The sequence below is a fragment of the Eriocheir sinensis genome, chromosome 5 (genome assembly GCF_024679095.1).
Source record: "Eriocheir sinensis breed Jianghai 21 chromosome 5, ASM2467909v1, whole genome shotgun sequence".
Classification (NCBI taxonomy): domain Eukaryota; kingdom Metazoa; phylum Arthropoda; class Malacostraca; order Decapoda; family Varunidae; genus Eriocheir; species Eriocheir sinensis.
In genome coordinates this window covers 3,535,448-3,556,456 of record NC_066513.1, presented here as the reverse complement: position 1 = coordinate 3,556,456, position 21,009 = coordinate 3,535,448, and the positions used below count along the sequence as shown (strand labels likewise).

The 21,009-nt window shown below is 40.3% G+C and overlaps 1 protein-coding gene across 5 annotated transcripts in view; it reads left to right on the top strand.

The window, feature by feature from the left end:
- The window catches only part of LOC126983507 (rho guanine nucleotide exchange factor 11-like), a 106,554-nt gene that overhangs the window by 23,430 nt on the left and 62,115 nt on the right, over positions 1–21,009 (top strand). For 2 of the 5 annotated variants that reach the window (XM_050836259.1, XM_050836268.1), the window contains exons 4-7: positions 5,610–5,749; positions 12,173–12,289; positions 13,041–13,139; positions 13,686–14,006. In XM_050836259.1, the coding sequence (XP_050692216.1) occupies positions 5,610–5,749; positions 12,173–12,289; positions 13,041–13,139; positions 13,686–14,006 (677 nt within the window). The remainder of the gene's footprint in view (positions 1–5,609; positions 5,750–12,172; positions 12,290–13,040; positions 13,140–13,685; positions 14,007–21,009) is intronic. The other 3 variants (XM_050836289.1, XM_050836275.1, XM_050836284.1) reach the window with 3 other exon arrangements.

Genomic DNA, 21,009 nt, shown 5'->3' with positions numbered 1-21,009 from the left:
AGTGGATATGGTTCAAAGTGTGTGTGATGAGCAGAAAATGCCAAAAGCATAGAGATTATTTTCATTCAAGGGCAAGGGTCCTGTGGTCTATTGACACCAGAGGTATTCAGCATGCTTGGTTATGGAGTGGGTGAAGCGTAGTGGAGATGGGGGTCATTGGGTTAAGTTCCCTGCCTCTTGTAGGCCATGGACAATGTATATTCATGCTACATTGAGCATTGTACTTGTTTACATATGTACAATGAAATAAAAACCATAAAGGTGGTGGAAAGGGGAGACGGTAATTTAACTCGTGGAGCAGCAGGTGGTGACGGGTTGGTGTCTTATGTCCAAGTGCTGGGCTTTGTGCCTCAAGTGTATGTAATGTGAGTTGCAATGAAGCTTCGAGGCTTTAACACGTGACGTCACTTATCTGCCACATGAGCCGGATACACCAGCTTAAAATCTCTAGTATAAAATTTAATTCTCCCCTTTTTTTTACCGTCGTAAATTTATATGAATTATAATCTTACTAATCTCCCAAAGTGCAGTTGACCCCAAATAGTGCATAGTTTCTCCCTACTGACAGATAAAATTTAATGGAAGGTAATTTTATACAAAAAATTCAGACAGCATCCTTATCCACCTCTAATTTTTGTGTTGGCTCTCCTGATATTAATATGACCATGACTGGGACTTATAATTTAACTCGCTTATGAACCTGTACACCACAAAGACATTGATCCCCCAGACATTAGGACAGCTCTGAGAATGAGAGTAACGAGGGATCTGTTCAGTTGTTGAAACTTTAGTGTACAACATGCTGTGAGGAAAGAAAATGTGAACAATGATGAATAAAGATTTGTTTAATGCTTGTTTAACTCGTCCACTGTGATTGACACAGATTTCGCTTTCACTGGTAGCCTGGTAACATATAGTCCCAGTTCTTTCTCTGCTTCTGTGGTTGATAGTGGAGTGTTTCCCATGTGGTATTGGTATGCTGGATATCCCCTCCCAAGATGCATAACTACATTTTTCTTCATTGAATTGTAGCAGCCACTTTTTGTTCCATTCCTGTCGCTTGGTGATGTCTTCTTGTAGGAAATCTGCAGTCAAGGGGTTAACCCTTAAAGCACGGGCATGTTTTGCCATGCCTGTCCTCCCACGCGGGCATTTGCAGGCAAAAACATACCTCACTTCAACCTTTTATATCTTCACTTCTACTTACCTCACGTGACTGAATGAAGTATCATTGTAAAGTACATACCCTTAACCCCTCTAAACCGCAATTTGGCTGGAATTCTATGATTCCGGAAAAATTCCAACTTTTTACTGGTGCGATGTACAGAAAAAATTATTGAAGAAAAGTTGCTCATTTTATCACAGTGGAGTCAAAAAAATATAGTTTATAACCTTTGACCTGGAAATCTTCTGCCTACAGAGAGCCGAAGTTGTGGTGAAACTCAATAAATAATTTTGGTAAATTTTTGTATAAAACTTTTGAATAAAAGTTGTAGAAAATCATCTGTATAACTCAACCGTGAAATCAGATTATGATTTGGACTGACTGTTTGGCTGGAATTCCATGATTTCCCCCAAATTCCAACTTTTTACAGGAAAATTTATTGAAGAAAAGTTTGCTCATTTTATCACGATGGAGTCTGAAAAATATAGTTTATAATCTTTGACCCAGAAATTTACTGCCTACAGAGAGACAAATTTGCAGTGAAACTTGAATAATAATTTTGGTAAATTTTTTTTTTTTTTTTTCATTCTGGAATGAATCTCATTGAATACGAGTTGTAGAAAATCATCCGTATAACTCAACCGTGAAATCAGATTATAATTTGGACTGACCGTTTGGCTGGAATTCTATGATTCCCCCCAAATTCCAAGTTTTTCCTTGTACAGGAAAATTTATTGAAGAAAAGTTGCTCATTTTTTCGCATTGGAGTCTGAAAAATATAGTTTATAATCTTTGACCTGGAAATTTACTGCCTACAGAGAGACAAAGTTGCAGTGAAACTTGTAAAATATTTTTTGTAGTTTTTCATTCTGGAATGAATCTCATTGAATAAAAGTTGTAGAAAATCATCTGTAAAACTCAACTGTGAAATCAGATTATGATTTGGACAGACTGTTTGGCTGGAATTCCATGCTTCCCCAAAAACTCCAACTTCCTCTTCCCACTCCTTTGAAAACTCCTGTGAACAAGATATTGGTTCATCTAGATTCTAGAACATCACGTATATCAGTGGATACACAATGAGCAGAAATTAAAGAAAGACCGCCCAAACAGATCAGCTGAGGGAACATAATCGCTCTGCAGACGCCATGATGCGTAGGCAGGAACTGTAGACTATTTTTAGCACGGAGTTGTCTAAGGGGCAAAAGAGGTGCCAGTTAGTCACTTAGCATCGACAGATACATAGTTATACGCGCTGAGCTCGAGCGAAAATTACTGAAGCTTGGAAGGCGTGCTTGGTGGCAAATGGAAGCTCTTTTAATACAGATTAATAATCAGAAAAAAATGGAAAGCATTAAATAAATGAAAAAGTTATAAGCAAAAAACTAGGACGTGTCCAAATCGTGGCAAAAGGGCTGAAAAACAGGCTATTTTGTGACGGCTCGAAGACGAACTTGGAATCGAGCTATCAAAAAATCCTTTAAATTGGTCAAACTACATTGCCAAGAGGGGCTACATGCCAAATTACTGCCTTCTAGAAGCAATAGCAAGGCCACACTAGACAAAAACGGCAAAGTGTCTGGAGTTCGTCAAAATCGCTCTCGACAGGGTTTACGTTTCGAGCTCTAGCGACGAAACTACTGGGAGAATGGAAATGTTATGCACCATATTGGAAAGCACATTGGCAGGGCTAAATCATTTGTTAAATAAGTTTTTAGAAATTAAAAAAATGAGTGGGTTTCAAGGTTGGGAACTCAAAAATAGTTTTTTCAGAGTCGCTTTTTGTGAGTTTATTCAATTTTTTACCCTTTCGAGTTGGTTTTCAAGCCCGGTCGTTAATTAAAAAATATAGCCCTATCATTTTGCTGTCGATTGATACCAAAACTTTTACTGTAGCCCCAGAAATAAGGGAGTTATGGAGATTCGCAACATAGCGGTTGATTTTTCCAAAGTTTGAAGCTTAATGACAAGGGCACCGCAAAATCAAAACAGTAAGCAGTCCATTACTTGAAATGTCACTGCTAGCGGACATCTTCTCAAAGTAACACAAGGCATACACTGACCAATTATTAGTCAAGGGAGCATGGATGAGCTTGCTCTACTTCAGTACAAACAAATTAAATTTGATGGCATGCTAAGTCAAAAAATGCCTTGTCGACTATTGTCGACACCCGCGGTTTGAGCCCAGGCACCAGCTGTCGACTATTGTCGACACCTGCACTTTAAGGGTTAAAAGGAAGAAGTCAAGGGTGAGTGGAGTGGAATTTATCATGCTAATTTGCAGGGTGTAGAGGGGTAGGTGTAGAATATGACAGTGAGGGGTAAAGGTAGCAGAGGAAGGTATGCAAAATGGTAGGGTCATTTGGAAAGGTTGAGTTGGGCAAGCAGGGTGAAAACTGTGAAAGTGGAGGCAAAGTAGGTAAGGATGATCTTGAAAAAGGTGGTTAGGGATAGTGGAAGTGAGAGAAGAGAGTTGGTAACTCTTTGGCTGTACTGAATTGAGGAGTGAGTAAGTCAGGGCAGCACTCCCTTCTTAACTTGAAAACCATCCTGGTGATGTGTCTTCTGGTCTCATAAGTGTGTGCTTAACTTGTTTTATATATATAGGTGGCTAGTTTGACTCCAGTCTATAGGACATAGGGGGGAGGAGGATGATAGTGATGACAACAAAGATTTTTCAGGAGGAACGAGATCATGCCATCAAACTAAACTTACAGGTACAATTCACATTTTTTTTTGTGCTGGTAATGTTTTGTGACTTTTGCTTGGTTTAAGTAAGAAAGAACACAATTAATTTGATCAGTATGTATAAGTGAATTATATTGTCAGATTTTACATTATTAACTGTAATAAGCATTATGGTCATTTTACTCCAAGATATAATTTAATTTGTGGAATTTGATTGTAAACTATAAACTGCCACCTATGCATGAGCTTCCTTCTTTACTAATTATGTGTTTTGTCTCTTTTATACTGGCACTCGGCTTGGTAAGTACAGACCAGAGCTGAGAGTGAGGCTCAGTCCGTTGGTGGTTGGGTGTGCATTCTACATTACTGATATTTGACATAATTGCTATTTAATTTAACTTGTCAGTAGCATAAATTGTTTTCTTTTGATATGATGATCACACAGTTTTCAATACACAGTCCCAGTTTGTTAGATATGTTTATTGATTATGCTTCCATTGTATATGGCATCATGTTTTATCATTATATCTAAACAATCTTTGGGATTTGGTATTGGGAGGACATTGAGATCTCAGAAAATTTCACATACCTTGGTAGTGTAGTTCAGAACAGCAGTGGGTCTCACCAGGAAGTCTCATGGTGGATTGGCTTGGTTCAGCTCAGCACGAGTATATGGTGTTGTCAATACTTGTGCTTGAAAGACAAAGATCCAGATCTTCAAGTCGCTTGTACTCCCTGTATTACTTTATGGCTGTGAGACATGAACACTAAATAGTGACTTGGAGAGGTGGAGTGATGCTTTTTGTTATAAGTGTCTTCACAGAATCATGAGATATCACTGGAATGACTTTGTGTCAAAACGGCAACTACTCTATGAGACTGATTTAACATATATTACCTGCATGGTCTGTCAACACCAACTCCGGCTATGTGGACATGTGGCATGCCACCCAGAAGCTGACCCTACTCATTGGGTTGTCTCTGTAAGAGACAATCCTGAGTGGAGGAGGCTAAGGGGATGCCCACAGAGTTTGTGGCTTTTAACTTGAACAAGTTAATAGATCCTGCCAGGATGTACTTTGGGTGAGATGGGGTCCTGCATGGAAACTTGCCTGGAGGGACCCCCAGGCTTGGTGTCGTAGGGTGGGCAAAGTGATGCACCCCCTGGCATATGCCCCCATTGGCAGATTGATTGAATCTTTGGGATAGCTGGGATATTCAATTTTTATAGGGTTTCTGCATCCCTGCTAACAGTCAACCTAACAGTCAGCCTAATCCTTGATCTGGATTTGGGTTGTGGCAAGCAACTCCTCCCTGTACAACCTTGCCTCTGGTGAAAACAAAACTGAGGGAAAAGTCTGTGGTCGAGGTTCTGGTCATAACCCTGACTACTGGCGGGCATGACTACACTGTGTATTTGTATCAGGGGATTGTGCAGCTTATGATGGGTGCTGGGAAAAACCTTAGGAACTTCATCTCAACATGGGAGGGTCCCTAAACACCTCTCTGATTTGGATGTGGTGTTCATTTTCATATATTGGATGTGAATGGTTTTCAATAAAGTTCTTGCATACAGTCACTTTTGGGTTCTTGTTTTTGACACTCCTGTGGCCATGTGCTGCTCCTGAAAGTCTCATCTGGTCCTCCATGAAAAATTTGTCTGCCTTTGCAGTAGAGTGATGGAGAAGAATCTTACAATATAGTATTTCTTGTTTTTCCATTACAATGAAAAGTCTTATGATTTTTCTTTCCTCAGCTGCCAACCAGTGTGTTAAACTGACACTACAGAGCTGCCCTGAAGGAGAAGTTCCACAGGACGTCGGCCACCGCCAGCTACCCCTTACCCCCAACCCCTCCAAGTACAACGACCGCATCACTGCGCCATTGCCTGTCAATGTAAGAGTCTTGTCTTTGGGGTGATCGGTTAGGAGAGCAGCAAACCATGTTGCATTAGGCAGCTCATTTACATCAGCAGCATTTACAAACCCCATATACTGTGTGTGTAGAGTAGTGTCAGGCTGGGGTGTAGACGACTCTTGGTGTGCCCGTGAGGCACCAGACACCACCTCCTGTTGACAGATAATTATATATAACCCAAAGAACGAGTCCTTGTGAACCCTCAATACCAACATACCTGTATTCTAACTGTGACATGGGCGTGTGAAGGGGGTGCACCCAGTGCCTTGGGGTGCATCAAGCTTCTTCCATCCCATTCTTTTAGTTACAGTTTCTGTTGCATCTTCATTTTCATTCTCAAGTCTCATTGTTTAACTATGTCTGGCACCTTCCTCTTGAGCCTTCCTCTCTGCTGCTCCTGCTGCCCTCATGATGTAGTTATTTTCACTTGTTATCACCATTCATTCACCAGGGCTGTAGTATGGACCGAACCATCTTCCTGAACATCCTCTTATTATTTTAGAAATTATGATGTTGAGTTGTCAGCATGAGAGACTTTGTAAATAAGTCTTGTTGATTTGTTTAATACTACTATTGCCTTTATCTCTATCTCTGTCTATCCATCTGTGTATATCTATCTATCTATATCTATCTATCCAGCCATAAAAGTAAATTTGTAAAAATAGTTGACTACCACAAGTAGCAGGGCAAATAATTGCACATTTTGAAGTTCTTGAGTTTTCATGATTTTTTTTCAAGGAAGTGAAGCCCTAGCCTCTAAACTTTGGCTCTACTTCAATTTTGTTTATTTAAGTCTTACATTTTGTTTTCAAATCCGTCTAATTCAAGGCAGATATTTCATTTTCTTTTGTGTATGCATTTGGGGACATGTCTTCATGTCCTGTGGGTGTGAGAAACTAGTAGTATAGCATGAACCCAGCAAGACAAGAGTAACAATACAGTCAAACCTCGGTTTACGAGTGCCTTAGTTTACGTGTGTTTTGATGTACGAGCAAAAAATCCCACAAAAAATGCCTTAGTTTACAAGCAGTGACTTGGTATACGAGCATCCTGTTTCCTGTTTGTTCCTTTTTTTTTTGCCACCTCCCGGGTGGGGACACGGGCTATATGGAGGCAGTCATGGTCAAGCACGTACGTCCCTTCGAGGAGGGACCACAAACCCTTGCCGGGTGACGGCTCATGAAGGGGAGGGAAGGATGCTGAAGCCCGTACCAAGAGTCATGAAGGTTTAGCGATAAAGATCAAAGGGAAGGACGATGTGCACCTAGAGTCACTAGCATTTTTGGAACGAAGGTTTGCGGGAGAGACGAAGGGAAGGCAAGGTCTACCCAACATGTTCCCTTTTACCTTCAGGGAAAATTATGTTTATTTTCCAAATTTGGCATGGCAAATAGTTGTGAGTGAGTTAAAACAACCTGAGAAAATATTTTCCCTAATTGGAAAGTCGTATATTAGAGTTGCAGGGAATATGTTTGTCTTGTTTACAACAACAGCAAGCGCCTTCAAAGCACAGAGAAACCAGCCAGCAGGCAGGAACCTTCGTAGCTCACATTCTCCAATGATCTATGGTTTTTCAAATTCTTTGATTGATAGCTCATTTCAGTTAAGACATCTGGCTCTGCAAGTGCTAATAAAGGGTATCTTAACGATTTGAGGCCCCGTGTGCCAGAGGGGTGTAACCCAAAAATTGGCGGTTTTGAGTTATTGCCAGCTCTGGCCACCAGAGGCATTCACAAACCACGTGGTGGTAAATTTAAGGCAAAAAGCAGCTCTGTGTTCGTGGTATGAAGGGTTGAAACCACGTGTTTTCATCTGATCAAAACATCATGTTAAGTTTGCGGAGGTGTGGAAGAGGGGTGGACTCGAGAGCCAATGGGAGAGCTGGCTCGGAACACACACCCCGCTGCAGCCAATAAGCGCGCTCGCCTTCCTGCCAGCTGACTCAGTCATCCTTTTAACTCCTACGCGCTGGTGTCACTTTGGGTTCTTAGAGGGTAAACTCAGAGGAAAACAAGTCTACACAACTCCGAATTACATGGAGCTAATGACCTCGTGCCATGATAATAACCCCTTCAAGGTTGTGGCGATGAGTAGGCAGGACTTCTTTGACTTTGATGTATTGCAGAACCATGTCACCAAAGCGGGCTTTACTGGAGCATGTTTCAAGAATGGCAGGGTCTTCATTGTCAACAAGGAGTACATGATAGGGATAATGGTCAAGCCTGGTTATAGTGATATGCATGCACCCGCCCCCAACAAGTTCCAGAAAGGCCGAGGGCAGACCTATGACCCTCACTTCAACCTCTCGACTGTTCACCTCCCATTAAAGTACCCTCATGGTGTCAAACTGAAGGCAGATAAGGTCAGAGACCTTAAGTACCTTTCCAAGTTCGTTGAGCCATCGTATCAATCCTCCTTCATGGATCTATTTAGAGCTCAGGAGCAGATACCTACTCAGGTGTGGAGCGGTGATCAGGGGGATGACCCTGATCCCAATGACCCTGACACCAACTAACGCTGCCCCCCCCCTTCAAGTCCATCAAGTTCATAGTCTTCTCCGGCAATGGTGAATACTCAAACTTTATCAGTATGAATTATTTAATCAAAATTATGTATTTCTACTGGTATTTTAAGGTCTCAAAACATAAATTATACGTATTTTCCAATTTCATAAATTTCTTAAAAGCTCAAAATATGTACCTAACAGGCTGAAATTTACACACAGAGCATGTATTATTGTATATTTTTATCTTGTATATCTAAATTAGAAAAATTGCAATATTTTAGGGTTGGCTACAGAATAGGGTAAAAAAACCAACTTTTTACTTAAATTTTATTTAAACAAAATTTACTCATTATGCATAAAATGGTAGACCTAGACTTGGTGATTATTTTGATATATGATAATAATGCATTTTGTACTATTACATACAAACTTTCATTACATACCTTTAACGCGCAATTACTCAAAACGCAATATTACGGGTTACGCCCCTCAGGCACATGGGGCCTCATTTACTGCATGTAAATAAAGATTAATAATGGAAAATATGAAATGAAATAGTAAATAATAACTGTTGAATGCAATGCTAGGCTATTTAAAATATTAAGCTACCCATGTTATTTATACATGCAACACATCAAAATTAGTAAATAGTAAATAATAACTGTTGAATGCAATGCTAGGCTATTTAATGTTATTTATACATGAATGAGATGAAATAATATGAATGCAATACCCAATGAGATGCCACCGATGCCACCAAGCTGGGATTTTTCAACTGCCGCCGAGTGGCTTAAAACTACTCACATGCTGTCCAGAAGACCACCTATCAACCCAGACTCTAGATTCTAGGATTAAAGATGAGCTCCGGGAGGGCAGCTTGAGCCAATGCAAGATGGCGCCATTATAAACACTCGCCTGCGCCAGAATGGGCTGGGCTGACCATCAAGCCCCACCGTGAAGAAGCCTTGGGCCGACCATCAGGATCCACCGGGAAGAAGCCAACCGGCGCAATAGGCCACAATGTAAAAAAAAAAAAAAATATATATATGTATATAGATCGTTTGAGTATGAACATAAGAACAACATAAGAACGTAAGGAGTCTGCAAGAGGCCGGTTGGCCTATACAAGGCATCTCTTGTACACTCAACCCCACCTTACCTCGCCATCCATGGCTTTATCTAACCTCTTCTTGAATGTATCGATGGTATTGGCACCCACAACATGGCTCCAAGCCTGTTCCATTCATCTACCACTCTATTGGTGAATCAATTCTTGCCTATGTCTTTGTTGAATCTGAATTTGCCTAACTTAAAACCATTGCTACGCATCCTACCTGGCTCTTTTACTATCTAAATCTTTTTGACATCCCCTTTATTAAAGCCCATCAGACTATACTGTTTGATATACAAGTTGTTTCTTCGTGTCCTTGTATGGTATATTATCGATGCAAATCTTCTGTTTGTGATTCATATACGATGGTTTGAGGATTATCACCGAAAATATAAAGTTGATCTTCACGCAATCACAAACTAACAACATGCAGGTGCCACAGACTTACATATGAGCCACATCTACTTTTGCTAGTGGACAGACGAATTAAAAGGACTATAGTATGGCTGTAATAGCCCTGTGTGTGTGTATGTGTGTGCGTGCATTATATCTGGTAGGTGGAAAGTAGGCTGCAGTGTGTGTATGTGCATTATATCCTACTTTACCTTCCCAAGCGACTTGTAGTGAAGACACGGTCTGAGGCCATGCCTACATTGTCGAAGGGAAGGTACGCGGCTCGACCTTTATGACTCTTGGTAGGGGCCTGATAGACTGACTATTGGCTTACGTCAGCCTAGCCAACCAAGTCGGTCTTTTGACGAGGACTGGCGAGTCTCTTTGTACAAGTCAAAGACGTGAGCATGGGTTCCCTTTGTTCGCTGCAAGATGAAGGTGCTCAAAGCAGAAAACCATGGGAATAGTCTCAGTTAGGGCTGCCACTTTGATCTAAAAAAAAGGAACGCAACATCCCATTCTCCAATACAGAACGAATCCATATTTTAAGGAATGGGTGGCAACCCTAAAATTTCTCTGGCCTACCATGACTGACAGCTGCTGCCCGCTGCTGGTGAAGGCAAGAGGAAGGGGGGAGAGATGTTATGACGCGTATTTTACATGTATTTCAGGACGACCCTTGACAAACATAATTTTATGTACTGCTTTTGTGGTTCACCGAAAAATGCGCTTGCTACATTTTTAAAATACTGAATTTTATCTGCTTAACCATTCAGACAGCCAAATATGGAATGAATGGTATTCTGTATTTTAAGGAAAGGGTGGCAAGTTTGCAACCCTAAGGCGTCATCTGGCGATGCATGGCCTTCTTGAATGACCCCCCATTCTTGAGACTTTTGCACCTCCCTCCCTCCCGTGATCCACCAGAGTGCTCTGTCTTGTCCATATGCTTGGATGAACCAACAGTATTTCTCATCTAGTCACTCATCAAGGACAACATGCGTTAATTTAGTCACAGTTACGGGATCTACAGTTCATTAGGAGTATTTCAGTAGCTACTTAGCGTCATTGCATGAGACAGAGTTTCTTAAAACATCCTTTTTCTCTACAAAATATTGACAAATGTCATCGTTTCACTTTCTTAGTTTCTAACAATGACAATGATGTTTTCATACCGGGAAGTTCTTACTTATCCTACAGCAATGCTTTAAAATGGTCTGTGGTGCAGCAGTAATACATCAGTAACCTCGTGAACTCTTTGTCCACCCCCACCTTGCAGGGTTACCCATAGGAAGCTCAGGAAATGGTCATCGCCATAGGCCTATGGAGGTGTGGCCAGCAAGACAGTGGTCGTACCCAGCCTCGCCGCGGCTTGCGCAGGACCCCCAATTCTTGCCAAGAATTGTGGGTAATTCTTTAAAATCTGACACACCAGAACAAGAAACACAAGAATTTTGCAAGATTATGGGCTAATTCTTGCTCGGTCTAGGGTAATTCTTGACCGCCAAATGATGGCTCTAGTCTCAGTCTGCATTGTAAACTCTTAGAAATAGCATCTGTTCACCCGTGTCATGTTTTCAGCACTACAGTGTGTTTAGCCCTACAGTGTGAGTTCTTTGTGCTATAACAATGTCCCCCTGAAAGATGGTTGAAAGGGATGGTGCTGCAAAGAAGAAAACAGGAACTGTGGATACAATGCTTGCATCAGGAACGGGGGCGAGCCTCGGCAGCTTGTATGCCCTCCTGGACGTGACTGATTCCTGTTCACCCTCCATCTTGGACGACACGTCGGGTTAGCTTCACGTTGGTGGTCAAACGTAGTTCCAGTGCCTTGAGAATAGGGAAACTGCGCTGCTAAACCCCGGTGGAAAACCTACCCCTTGAGTGTAGCCAGTGGTTGCTAGAGTATCTGTAACAACTGTAACACATTGATTTGTGTTTCATATTATTTATCATTGCTATTTGTTTGTAAAATTACTTTAATTCTGTAAAAAATAACAAAATGATTTATATAAAAAAAATTTTGAGACATGGGATGCATTAATGGGACTTACATTAATTTCAATGGGGAAATTCGTTTTGGTTTACGAGTGTTTTGGTGTGCGAGCAATATTCCGAAACGAATTAAACTTGTAAACCGAGGTTTGACTGTATGAGGAAAGGGCAAGTATGATGGCTCACCATCTGTCACCTTTGTTGATATGGTTACATCACCCTTGCCTCAAACTTTCTGTCCTGACATATTTGTTTTATTCCATCATAGCCATTTTAACTGAATGTCATCTGGTATATGGAGTGATCTTTTACCTGTCTGGACATTTTTAATTGTTACACCAAGTTGTTTATTTTGCCACTGAGTGATGGGAGTGCACTGATGTCCCTGTTCCTGCAGACACAGCTGCAGAATCAGATGGAAGCTAACAAGGGCAAGATGCTCACCAAGTATCTTGAGAAGCAACGGCGTGTCAAGGACAACATCATGGTGGAGCTTCAGCGAGGGCCTTCCAAGGTATGTGTTGGGTGTCGCAGGCCTGCACACCCGCCTTGCTGCTTACCTCTGCATGTGTGTACCTGCACCAGTTCATTTTAAGAAACTTGAGTGTACATTGTGTACAGGTCTCAGGTAGCATTTCTTAGGTTCCCTGTGGCTACACTGTCACCTGAATCATGTTGAATGTTTTGTCCCCTCCATGCAAGTGTTGTGAATGTTGTTTATACACTGCAGCATTGCACTTGTCAAATTGATTATTTTGCTACACTCCCCTGTACAAAGATGAACTCTTGTACATTTTGCCTCCACTGCATCAGTATGGTAAAGCTCAGGGTCAGCCTTGTAGGGTGAGTATCAGACAGATTTTAATACTTATCAGAATGGTTTGTAACTTGTATAAGTGTAAACTTTGCACCCCATTGATGAACATAATTTGTTTAGTTAATGTGTTATATTGCATATGCATTATTTTTCCTTTTTGTAGACAATCGACTTCAGCAGAGGTTTGGTAGAAGTACTGGGGTATTATTATTTTGTGTTTGTTTCCTGCACCTTCACTTTCCCATTTGTAATTTTTTTTGTTTGGCAAGATGGAACAAGAACAGTGGAGTCCTGGAGTGGGTGGCTGAAGTGAAAGTTGTAAAGAAAGGGAAGGGTTGCCAGCAGAGGCTGTGAGTCTGTGCCAGGGGTGTGAGTGTGCCTGAGAGGAAGGGGGAGCCTCCTGTGGGAGTGGGAAGACATGTGTCAATGGTGCATTTGCCTCTTACAGGTTTTGCAGAGAAACCTTGAGAAGGAGTTGGAATCAATAAACCGTCAGATAGCCAAAATACAGGAGGAACTCAAGAACATGAAAGACAGTGAAGCTCAAGTAAGCATATGCTTTTATATATATATATATATATATATATATATATATATATATATATATATATATATATATATATATATATATATATATATATATATATTATATTTTTTTTTTTATGTATTTATGCAAATTTTTTCCCCCTTTTTTGTTCTTTTATCACAATTTTCTGTTCATGTTTGTTTAAATTGCTAAAACATTTGACTAATTTTAACCTGTTTCTTTTCCTTGTTTTTGTTACATTACTTGTCTTCAAGTGAAGACCTCTGAGTGTTCTGTGCTGCTGACGTGCACTGGACACTTGGTCTGTTTTTAACCTCCCCTTAAGATGAGACTTTAATTTCTTATTCCGGGCTCAAGTTCACAGAGCTGACAGCTTCACTGTGCCCTGGTGCTGCATACACCCTTGGCTTTGCTGTGGCAGACTAATTGTTTGAACTGAGATCATATTTGTACCATTATTATATTTATTTTTCAACTCTTCATTTCTTTCTCAATTATGTTTCTTTTATGTCTTGTTAAGCTGTTATTTGTTGTGTTTGTTTTCAGTTACACTCGCAAACCCGGTCCTCCCCTCGCTCTCCTCCCCTGTCCCGGCCATCATTCTCCCTCCCTCATTCCCACCATCACCACCACACACACTCGCGCTCGGTGTCGGACATCCCCCCACCTCTCCCGGCTCGCAATAATCGTATCCTAGTCACCCAGAGCTCAGCCCCTAACATCTCCACCTCCTCCTCCTCCTCCTCCTCCGTGTCCCTGGCCTCCGCTCCTCCCCTCCCCCCTAGACTCACCCAGTTGGAGAGGGTCGGGGAGGGAGGTCTTGCACAAAGCCTAGAGAACATTCATAAGGTGCAGAGTCTCAGCCATGTAAGTTGCTCAAGTCATCACTGGATGTGGGAAGTTGAAAGTTTTGTCTGTTTAGCCTTGTTGCTGTTTGCTGTGGTAGTTGGCACTAACAGGCAAGTCCTTGTCCTCCTCTAACCTTTCCTTCTAGCACTGGCCTTATTGTTTTCAAACAGAATGACCGCGTACATGTGTATGTGTGAGTGTGAATGTATGTGTGTGTGTGTGTGTGTGTGTCCATGTATCTGTGCATGCATGCATGCTTGAGTGCATGTGTTCATGACAGCAAAGAGCAGCACATACTGGCGTATTATTCCCTTTATTTTGCTTGTAAAAAGTGCGCTAAAGTAAACTGGATAATTGTTGTGTTGCTTTGCAGTGTTTGGCATGTGGTAGCAGTAGATTGAGGCGGTGTTGTTAAAGCACACTTAAAGTTTGAATTCTTTAAACTGTTGAATCTGATTTTTTTTGTTTTGAAAATGTGTTTCAGATAGATGTACTGGCAGTATGGTGTCTAAAATAAAAAAAACATCCTAGCCAGGGTTTACTTACTATACGTTATGTGAATTTAGCTCAGATACACTTCAGGGTTGGGTCCAAGTACAGGCGACTGTACTAAGTCCAAGTCTAAGTACCTCAATATTTTTTAAGTACAAGTGCAGTCACTTTGCTATGTACTTAAGTCCAAGTACAAGTACATGTCATTGTACTTAAGTACAAATACTTTAAGTGATAAAAAAGTTCCTGTCACTGATTTGTAAAGTATGAAAGTTAGTAGTTTTTGTATATACCCATTAATGAGACATAATAATGCTACACTACAATATCATAACATTCAATGTATTTACCCAAGAGTATCATCACAAAGGTCACTTGAAGCTATATACTGTATATAACTTTTGATTAAATACAATGTACTTGTTTGTACTTGAATGTACTTCCTATTTTTCAAGTACTTTGAGTCTTAAGTATAATACCATTGATTTTTTAAATTCCAAGTATAAGTACATGAAAATCTGTACTTAAGTCCAAGTCCAAGTACATGTACTTGGACCCAACCCTGATACACTTGTTGAAGAAACAATACTTGATATTCTTTTATATCCATAGCATAGATTTTCCATCATTTGCATAAGTAACAAGACCTCTGGCACTGTTAAGTGTGAACTGTTGTAGCTGCTGGAGTGCCTTCAGTTTTGAGTGTGCAACAGTATAATGTTGTGCTTCCCCTGCCATGTTCAAATGTCAGTTCAAATTAGGCAACGTGTGCATTCCAGGATATATCCATCAACCCAAGTTCATATTACAAGTTTATGGGGTAAGTTTTGAAGCGTTCATTTTCACTTACGATGTTCTCTTGGAACGTAGTTGCATCGTATCATGTGGACTGCCTATTCACAGTGTTCAGCGAAGAGGCGTTCTGGCCGCCCGTCATAGCTCTATTTCAGGAGGAAGGATATAAGAAATTTTTTGAAATGTTTCCAATTTACTTTAGTACTGGTAGGTTTACATTTACACCTTGACTCCCAGGTGCCATGGTGGAGATACTGCCATATTTGAGTGGGTATCCAAGGGAATGTTACACCGTGTCTCCCTGGTTGTAGCCTTGACCTTGGGGAGGGAGCCAACGTAAACCCTTCATGATCATGTTTCGTAGGATCTCGTTGAGTTAGTATCAGGGCTGCTACCACACTATGGAAAGCATCACATCACAGTTACCAAGCCATGTTGTCACAGATTTAGCTGTGTGAGGCTGGGCGCTGTCATTGAATGCATGGGTTGAAATGACTTTGGATGATAGTCATTGACCCATAAGCTGCGACCCCCCCCCCCATTGGGCTTTTCCCGAGTGAGTGACACGCCCACAAATATCTTAGACCCACTTCCTAAAGTGAGTCAGACTGTCAATCAAGCCATCCCCTGCCAGTCCCTTTTCACCATCTATTGAGTCTGTCACCTGAGAGTTGTTGGAGGCTGGAAAGTTGAGTTTTGATGAGAAAGATGCACAGGAAGATGGACAATTTGTAAAAAAGCCTCACTCCATGTGTTAAGGTTGCCTCACTCACCTGCTGTCTAGCTATTTATTTTTAATTTTGTCTTCTTGTTCTCTCCAGCAACCCCCATTTAAAGTTTGGCCTCACCAGAAGTGTCTGCAGCTCTACCCATTTATAGACTCACTTTTTGCAGTATTCACACCTTCCATCCACATCTCCATGGTCCTCAGTCCTTTCAGTCAACATCACTCGTGGTTTCCCTGGCTTCCTACTTGAGCCTCATAAAGATTCTTAACCCCTTGACTGCGATTGGCACGGATTTGACCTTCACTGGCAGCCTGGTAACATACACTCCCAGATCTTTCTCTGCCTCTGTGGTGGATATTGGAGTGTTTCCCATGTGGTATTGGTATGCTGGATTTCCCCTCCCAAGGTGCATGACTTCACATTTTTCTTCACTGAATTGTAGCAGCCACTTTTTGTTCTATTTCTGTAGCTTGGTGATGTCTTCTTGTAGGAAATCTGCAGTCAAGGGGTTAAAAGAATAACTATGCTGCATTTTCAAGACATACAAACCACTTCAATGAATTACATTTTGCCCATTCCACCACTTTGCTCTATATGCCTTCTGCTGTCACATCCACTTCTCTTTGTGGTACACCTCTTCATTAGTCATCCTATCCCATCTTGCTAGTCTACATACTCTCCTCAATGAACTGATTTTAACTGTGCATATCCTTGCCTCCTGTGACTCATTTTATGGCCCTTTTCAGAGACAAAGGTCAATGCTGGCAGAGCTATACCACTGTTCCTTAATCCTCATTTCACCTCCATGCTGATAGATCTGCCTTTCATGAATCGCAATTGACCTAATGACCTGCCTTCCCTTCTCTGGCCTCTCGTTCACTTCCATGACCATTCCTTGTTAATTAACCAACCCCTGACCAAATACTGTAACATAAGTCCCACTAAATGAGTTATTTACTCCCTATAAATTAGTATTTTAGGATCACTTGTCAAGGTAGATTGGCTTGCAGTAGCAGTGGCTTGGGTTTGTTTAGCAAGTAAGAGACAGTTTGTAATGTACTGAATGAAGGTAACCCCTCAGCAGGGTCAGGGCAGGCTGCAGAAAATTTTCCTCAGTTTAATTTTGCAACATATTTCATGCTAAACTTTGGTGCATCCTATATGTCAATGTGTCATGTCACATGTATGTTGAAAGATCAGGTAGTAAATAACACTTAAATGGGAGGGTGGCAGGTGTAGATGAATGGCATTAAGAAATGTAGAGCAAGGGATGAGTTCTTAAAGAAGTAAAAACAGTTCTGCCACATAGGAACAAAGTTTTTAGTATAGAGGAAAGGCTGTGTGAGGACATAGGCATAGGTAAATAATGGAGGATAAAACATGATATAGTTTGTGTGAAACAAGGGAGGATTCAGAAGGTGTGGTGTTTGGTGCTACGTATGAGTGTAGAGGAGGGAATGTTTTCCCAGACCAAGGAACTTTTAGTAATGACACCAAGGTGTGTGCAAAGGTTCATTGAAGTCTTAATGGTTGTAGTTTGGCAAGGTTGTGTAGTGTGCTTATAGCTCTTTAATTCTTTCACTGTTCAGCTGGTCCTGTTAGCCAAGCTGAGTTCCTCACACTGACCAGGTGAAGATTTTCTGTCATTCAGATTTTAGATTTTTCCTATACATATTTAATACTGCATCAAGTGTGCTTGTAACCACCCCAAAACATTCCCTAACCAATCTCCATAATTTGTTTTAAATCAAAACCTTTGGCGATCAAGACTGCTGATGTCTGGCAAAGCCACAGGATTAAGTGAATAGCTGGGGGTAGGCAAGAACCTTTTTTGCCAAGACCATTGAATGTTACTGAAAAATTCTTTGAAGTCAAGGTATGTTGATCCAAAGTAATTCTGTGGAAAGTAAAACAAAAAAATGCAGACTCAATCTCTTCTATCTCGCATTTTTTTTAGCACATTTTGTATTAAAAGTATTTCCATTGTGATCAAAATAAAGGGATAGGGTTTTATATTTATGTAAAAGAGTTGTAGCCAAAAGTTGTCTTCTCTGATGTCGATGAGCACAAGGCAAGCTAGTGGCTGGGTGAGGGGAGCGGCACTGTGCTGAGCAGAACAAGGCTGGGCTGACGTGCTGCCCCTCCACGTAACAAGGCTCTCCATGCTCTCCTGCCTCATCTCTTGTGCAGCTCTCTCAATCTTTTTGGTCTTGTAGCATCTGCATGTAACACTTATAACACTGAGTAAAGTTATGATATTCACACACTAAATGCTCAGCTGCTTTCACTAACATCATGGTAGGTACTTGACTCTGGTCTTATGTGATTTAGGAAGAATTTAGTGAATGCATTTATAAATTTCTTTTGATAAAAAATGAATGAAATTTGAAGGGGTTTATAGTAAGTTATTACTTTAGTGTTTCCAATATATATATATATATATATATATATATATATATATATATATATATATATATATATATATATATATATATATATAATATATATATATATATATATATATATATATATATATATATATATATATATATATATATATATATATATATATATATATATATATATATATATATATATATATATATATATATATATATATATATATATATATATATATATATATATACTGTATATGCTGCACCTTTTTCACATAAAAAAATGCCTGAAAGTTTAGCCCTGCGCGTTATATGCCGAATGTACAAATTTTTAATGATTTTTTTTCTTCTTTGGAGTGTTTTTTAAGGGTCTGTTTTTCGTCTTATCCAATAACAACTGCAAACTTACCTTTATTATTGTCAATGATCCTTCATAGTCTATAGCTGTCTTATAATATGTTACCATGGAATACAGGCGATCAAACAACTACTATACAAAAATTAAGTCGGTGGAGAATCGCCCATGCCTTGCTGTTATCCCGTTTTTCCATCGGACGCCATTTGTATGATCTTGATCTTGATGTCACAGGTGGCATACTATTGTATGACTAAGGAGCAGTACAAGCTACATAAAAAAATCATATTGGAAAAAAATATCAGTGGTCATTATTAATTATTAATATTAGTGAGAATAATGGGGTAAATATGATATCAGAAACTGTACATCATGAGTCTTGTATGAGGAGTTATTTCGCGCAATACCAGCCCGGCCGCCAGTTGCATTGTTTACAAACCACACAACCACACCCTTACAACAAACAGCTGCATGCCGCGTGTCACCAAAACCGTGTGAATTGTGTCTTGCCTAGTTGTCTGTCATAACCTACGAGTGATGGTGAGAATAATATGCTAATTATGATATCAGAAGCTGTGCATCATCAGTATGTACGGGGATGTATTTCTCACAACACCAGCCCAGCCGCCATTTTCATTGCTTTACTCAAGGACACTTGTCAATTCAAGCAGTAAAGATTACACCAAAAATATATAAATTTCGGGAAACTGTACATCATCAATGCTCTTTAACCGTACATATATCTGAGCATTTTAAGAACTTTTTTTTTCCAAAATTGTTGTCTTAAAGTTTGGGGTGCGCGTTATACGGTGCAAAAATACAGTATATATATATATATATATATATATATATATATATATATATATATATATATATATATATATATATATATATATATATATATATATACATACATACATATATATATACATACATACATACATACACACATATACAGTACCCTCTCGAGTTTCGCGCTTGCTTCATTCCGAAGGTATGGCGCTAAACTCGAAGATTGCGAAACTCGAGGTATTGAAATCCATGTAAAAGCGCTTATTGGATCCAACCCATGGAAAATAATGTCTTTTTCCGACTTTACTCCCTTGTTAGTACAATTTTTTCAACTTTACTCCCTTGTTTTCTTAAAATACGTACCTTGTTAATAAACTGGGAAGTAAGAACAGATCGTTTTGAAGCCCCAGTTGAAGGCGGCTGCCTTACAACTGGCTGGCAGCTCTGAATACACGCTTGTGATCCACGTGGTGTCGTCTGCTAAAGTAAGGGCGGTCGCTCTTGGTCACTGGCCGTGGGACAGTTGGACAAACCTATATTTTTCTGGTAGTTTTCTGTGTGTTATGAAATAATCTGCTAACTCTTTCTGTTAAAAATCATGAAATCACTAATATCATGATTGACTTTTCAATGCCTATTGAACGTAAACCGCTGCCGCCGCCGCAAAATAGCTCGCAGAGAGGTTCAACTTGCTTACTGTTTCCTTATTTTCCTCACCGCTCACAAAGATCACAAGCGGACAGACAAGAACAAAACCAGGCAAATTAATACTTTTAATGCTGTGTATTCCCACTGCGCGCATGCATGGTGGACAGCAGAATGACTAATTTCATCGGGGAGATATTTCTCGCAACACCGGCCAGTGTAGTGGACCTTCTTCTTCTTTTGACCTGTAATGCTTTGTATCGCTTCTTAGGTCCTCCTTCTCCACACTTTTATACTTCACAACATGCACTTATGGCTGCTTTCACAGTAATTTTGTTTGTTTTGATCGCTACCAATGGCGGCGATCACCGCTACAGTATTTCCACGTGAAACTGGCCGATGGGTAGTGGCGGCTGTTGGGTTAGCCTAGCCCCGCACTTACCATACACTCTCAACATCTCTCGCTTTGTCTGCAGCCGCCACTACCCCATCGGCCAGTTTCACGTGAAATACTAAGCGGCGATCGCCACCATTGGTAACGATCAAAACAAAGTGACTGTGAAAGCGGCCCTTAGTTACTTAACAGTGCGCACTTATACACTTCACCCCGAACTTAGGTGTTTTTCTGTCCTTTTTTTCCCCTGATTTTGCTTTTCTATGCCCTTTTTGGCTAATTTTCACTATTACTTTTCACTGTCGCTGCCATGCATTACAGGTCAAAAGAAGAAGAAGAAGAAAAGGAAAACAACATCAGGAGATCTACAATTTTCATAGACTTGATAAAAAGATTTTTGGACTGTGGTTCCCCAGCACGGGGT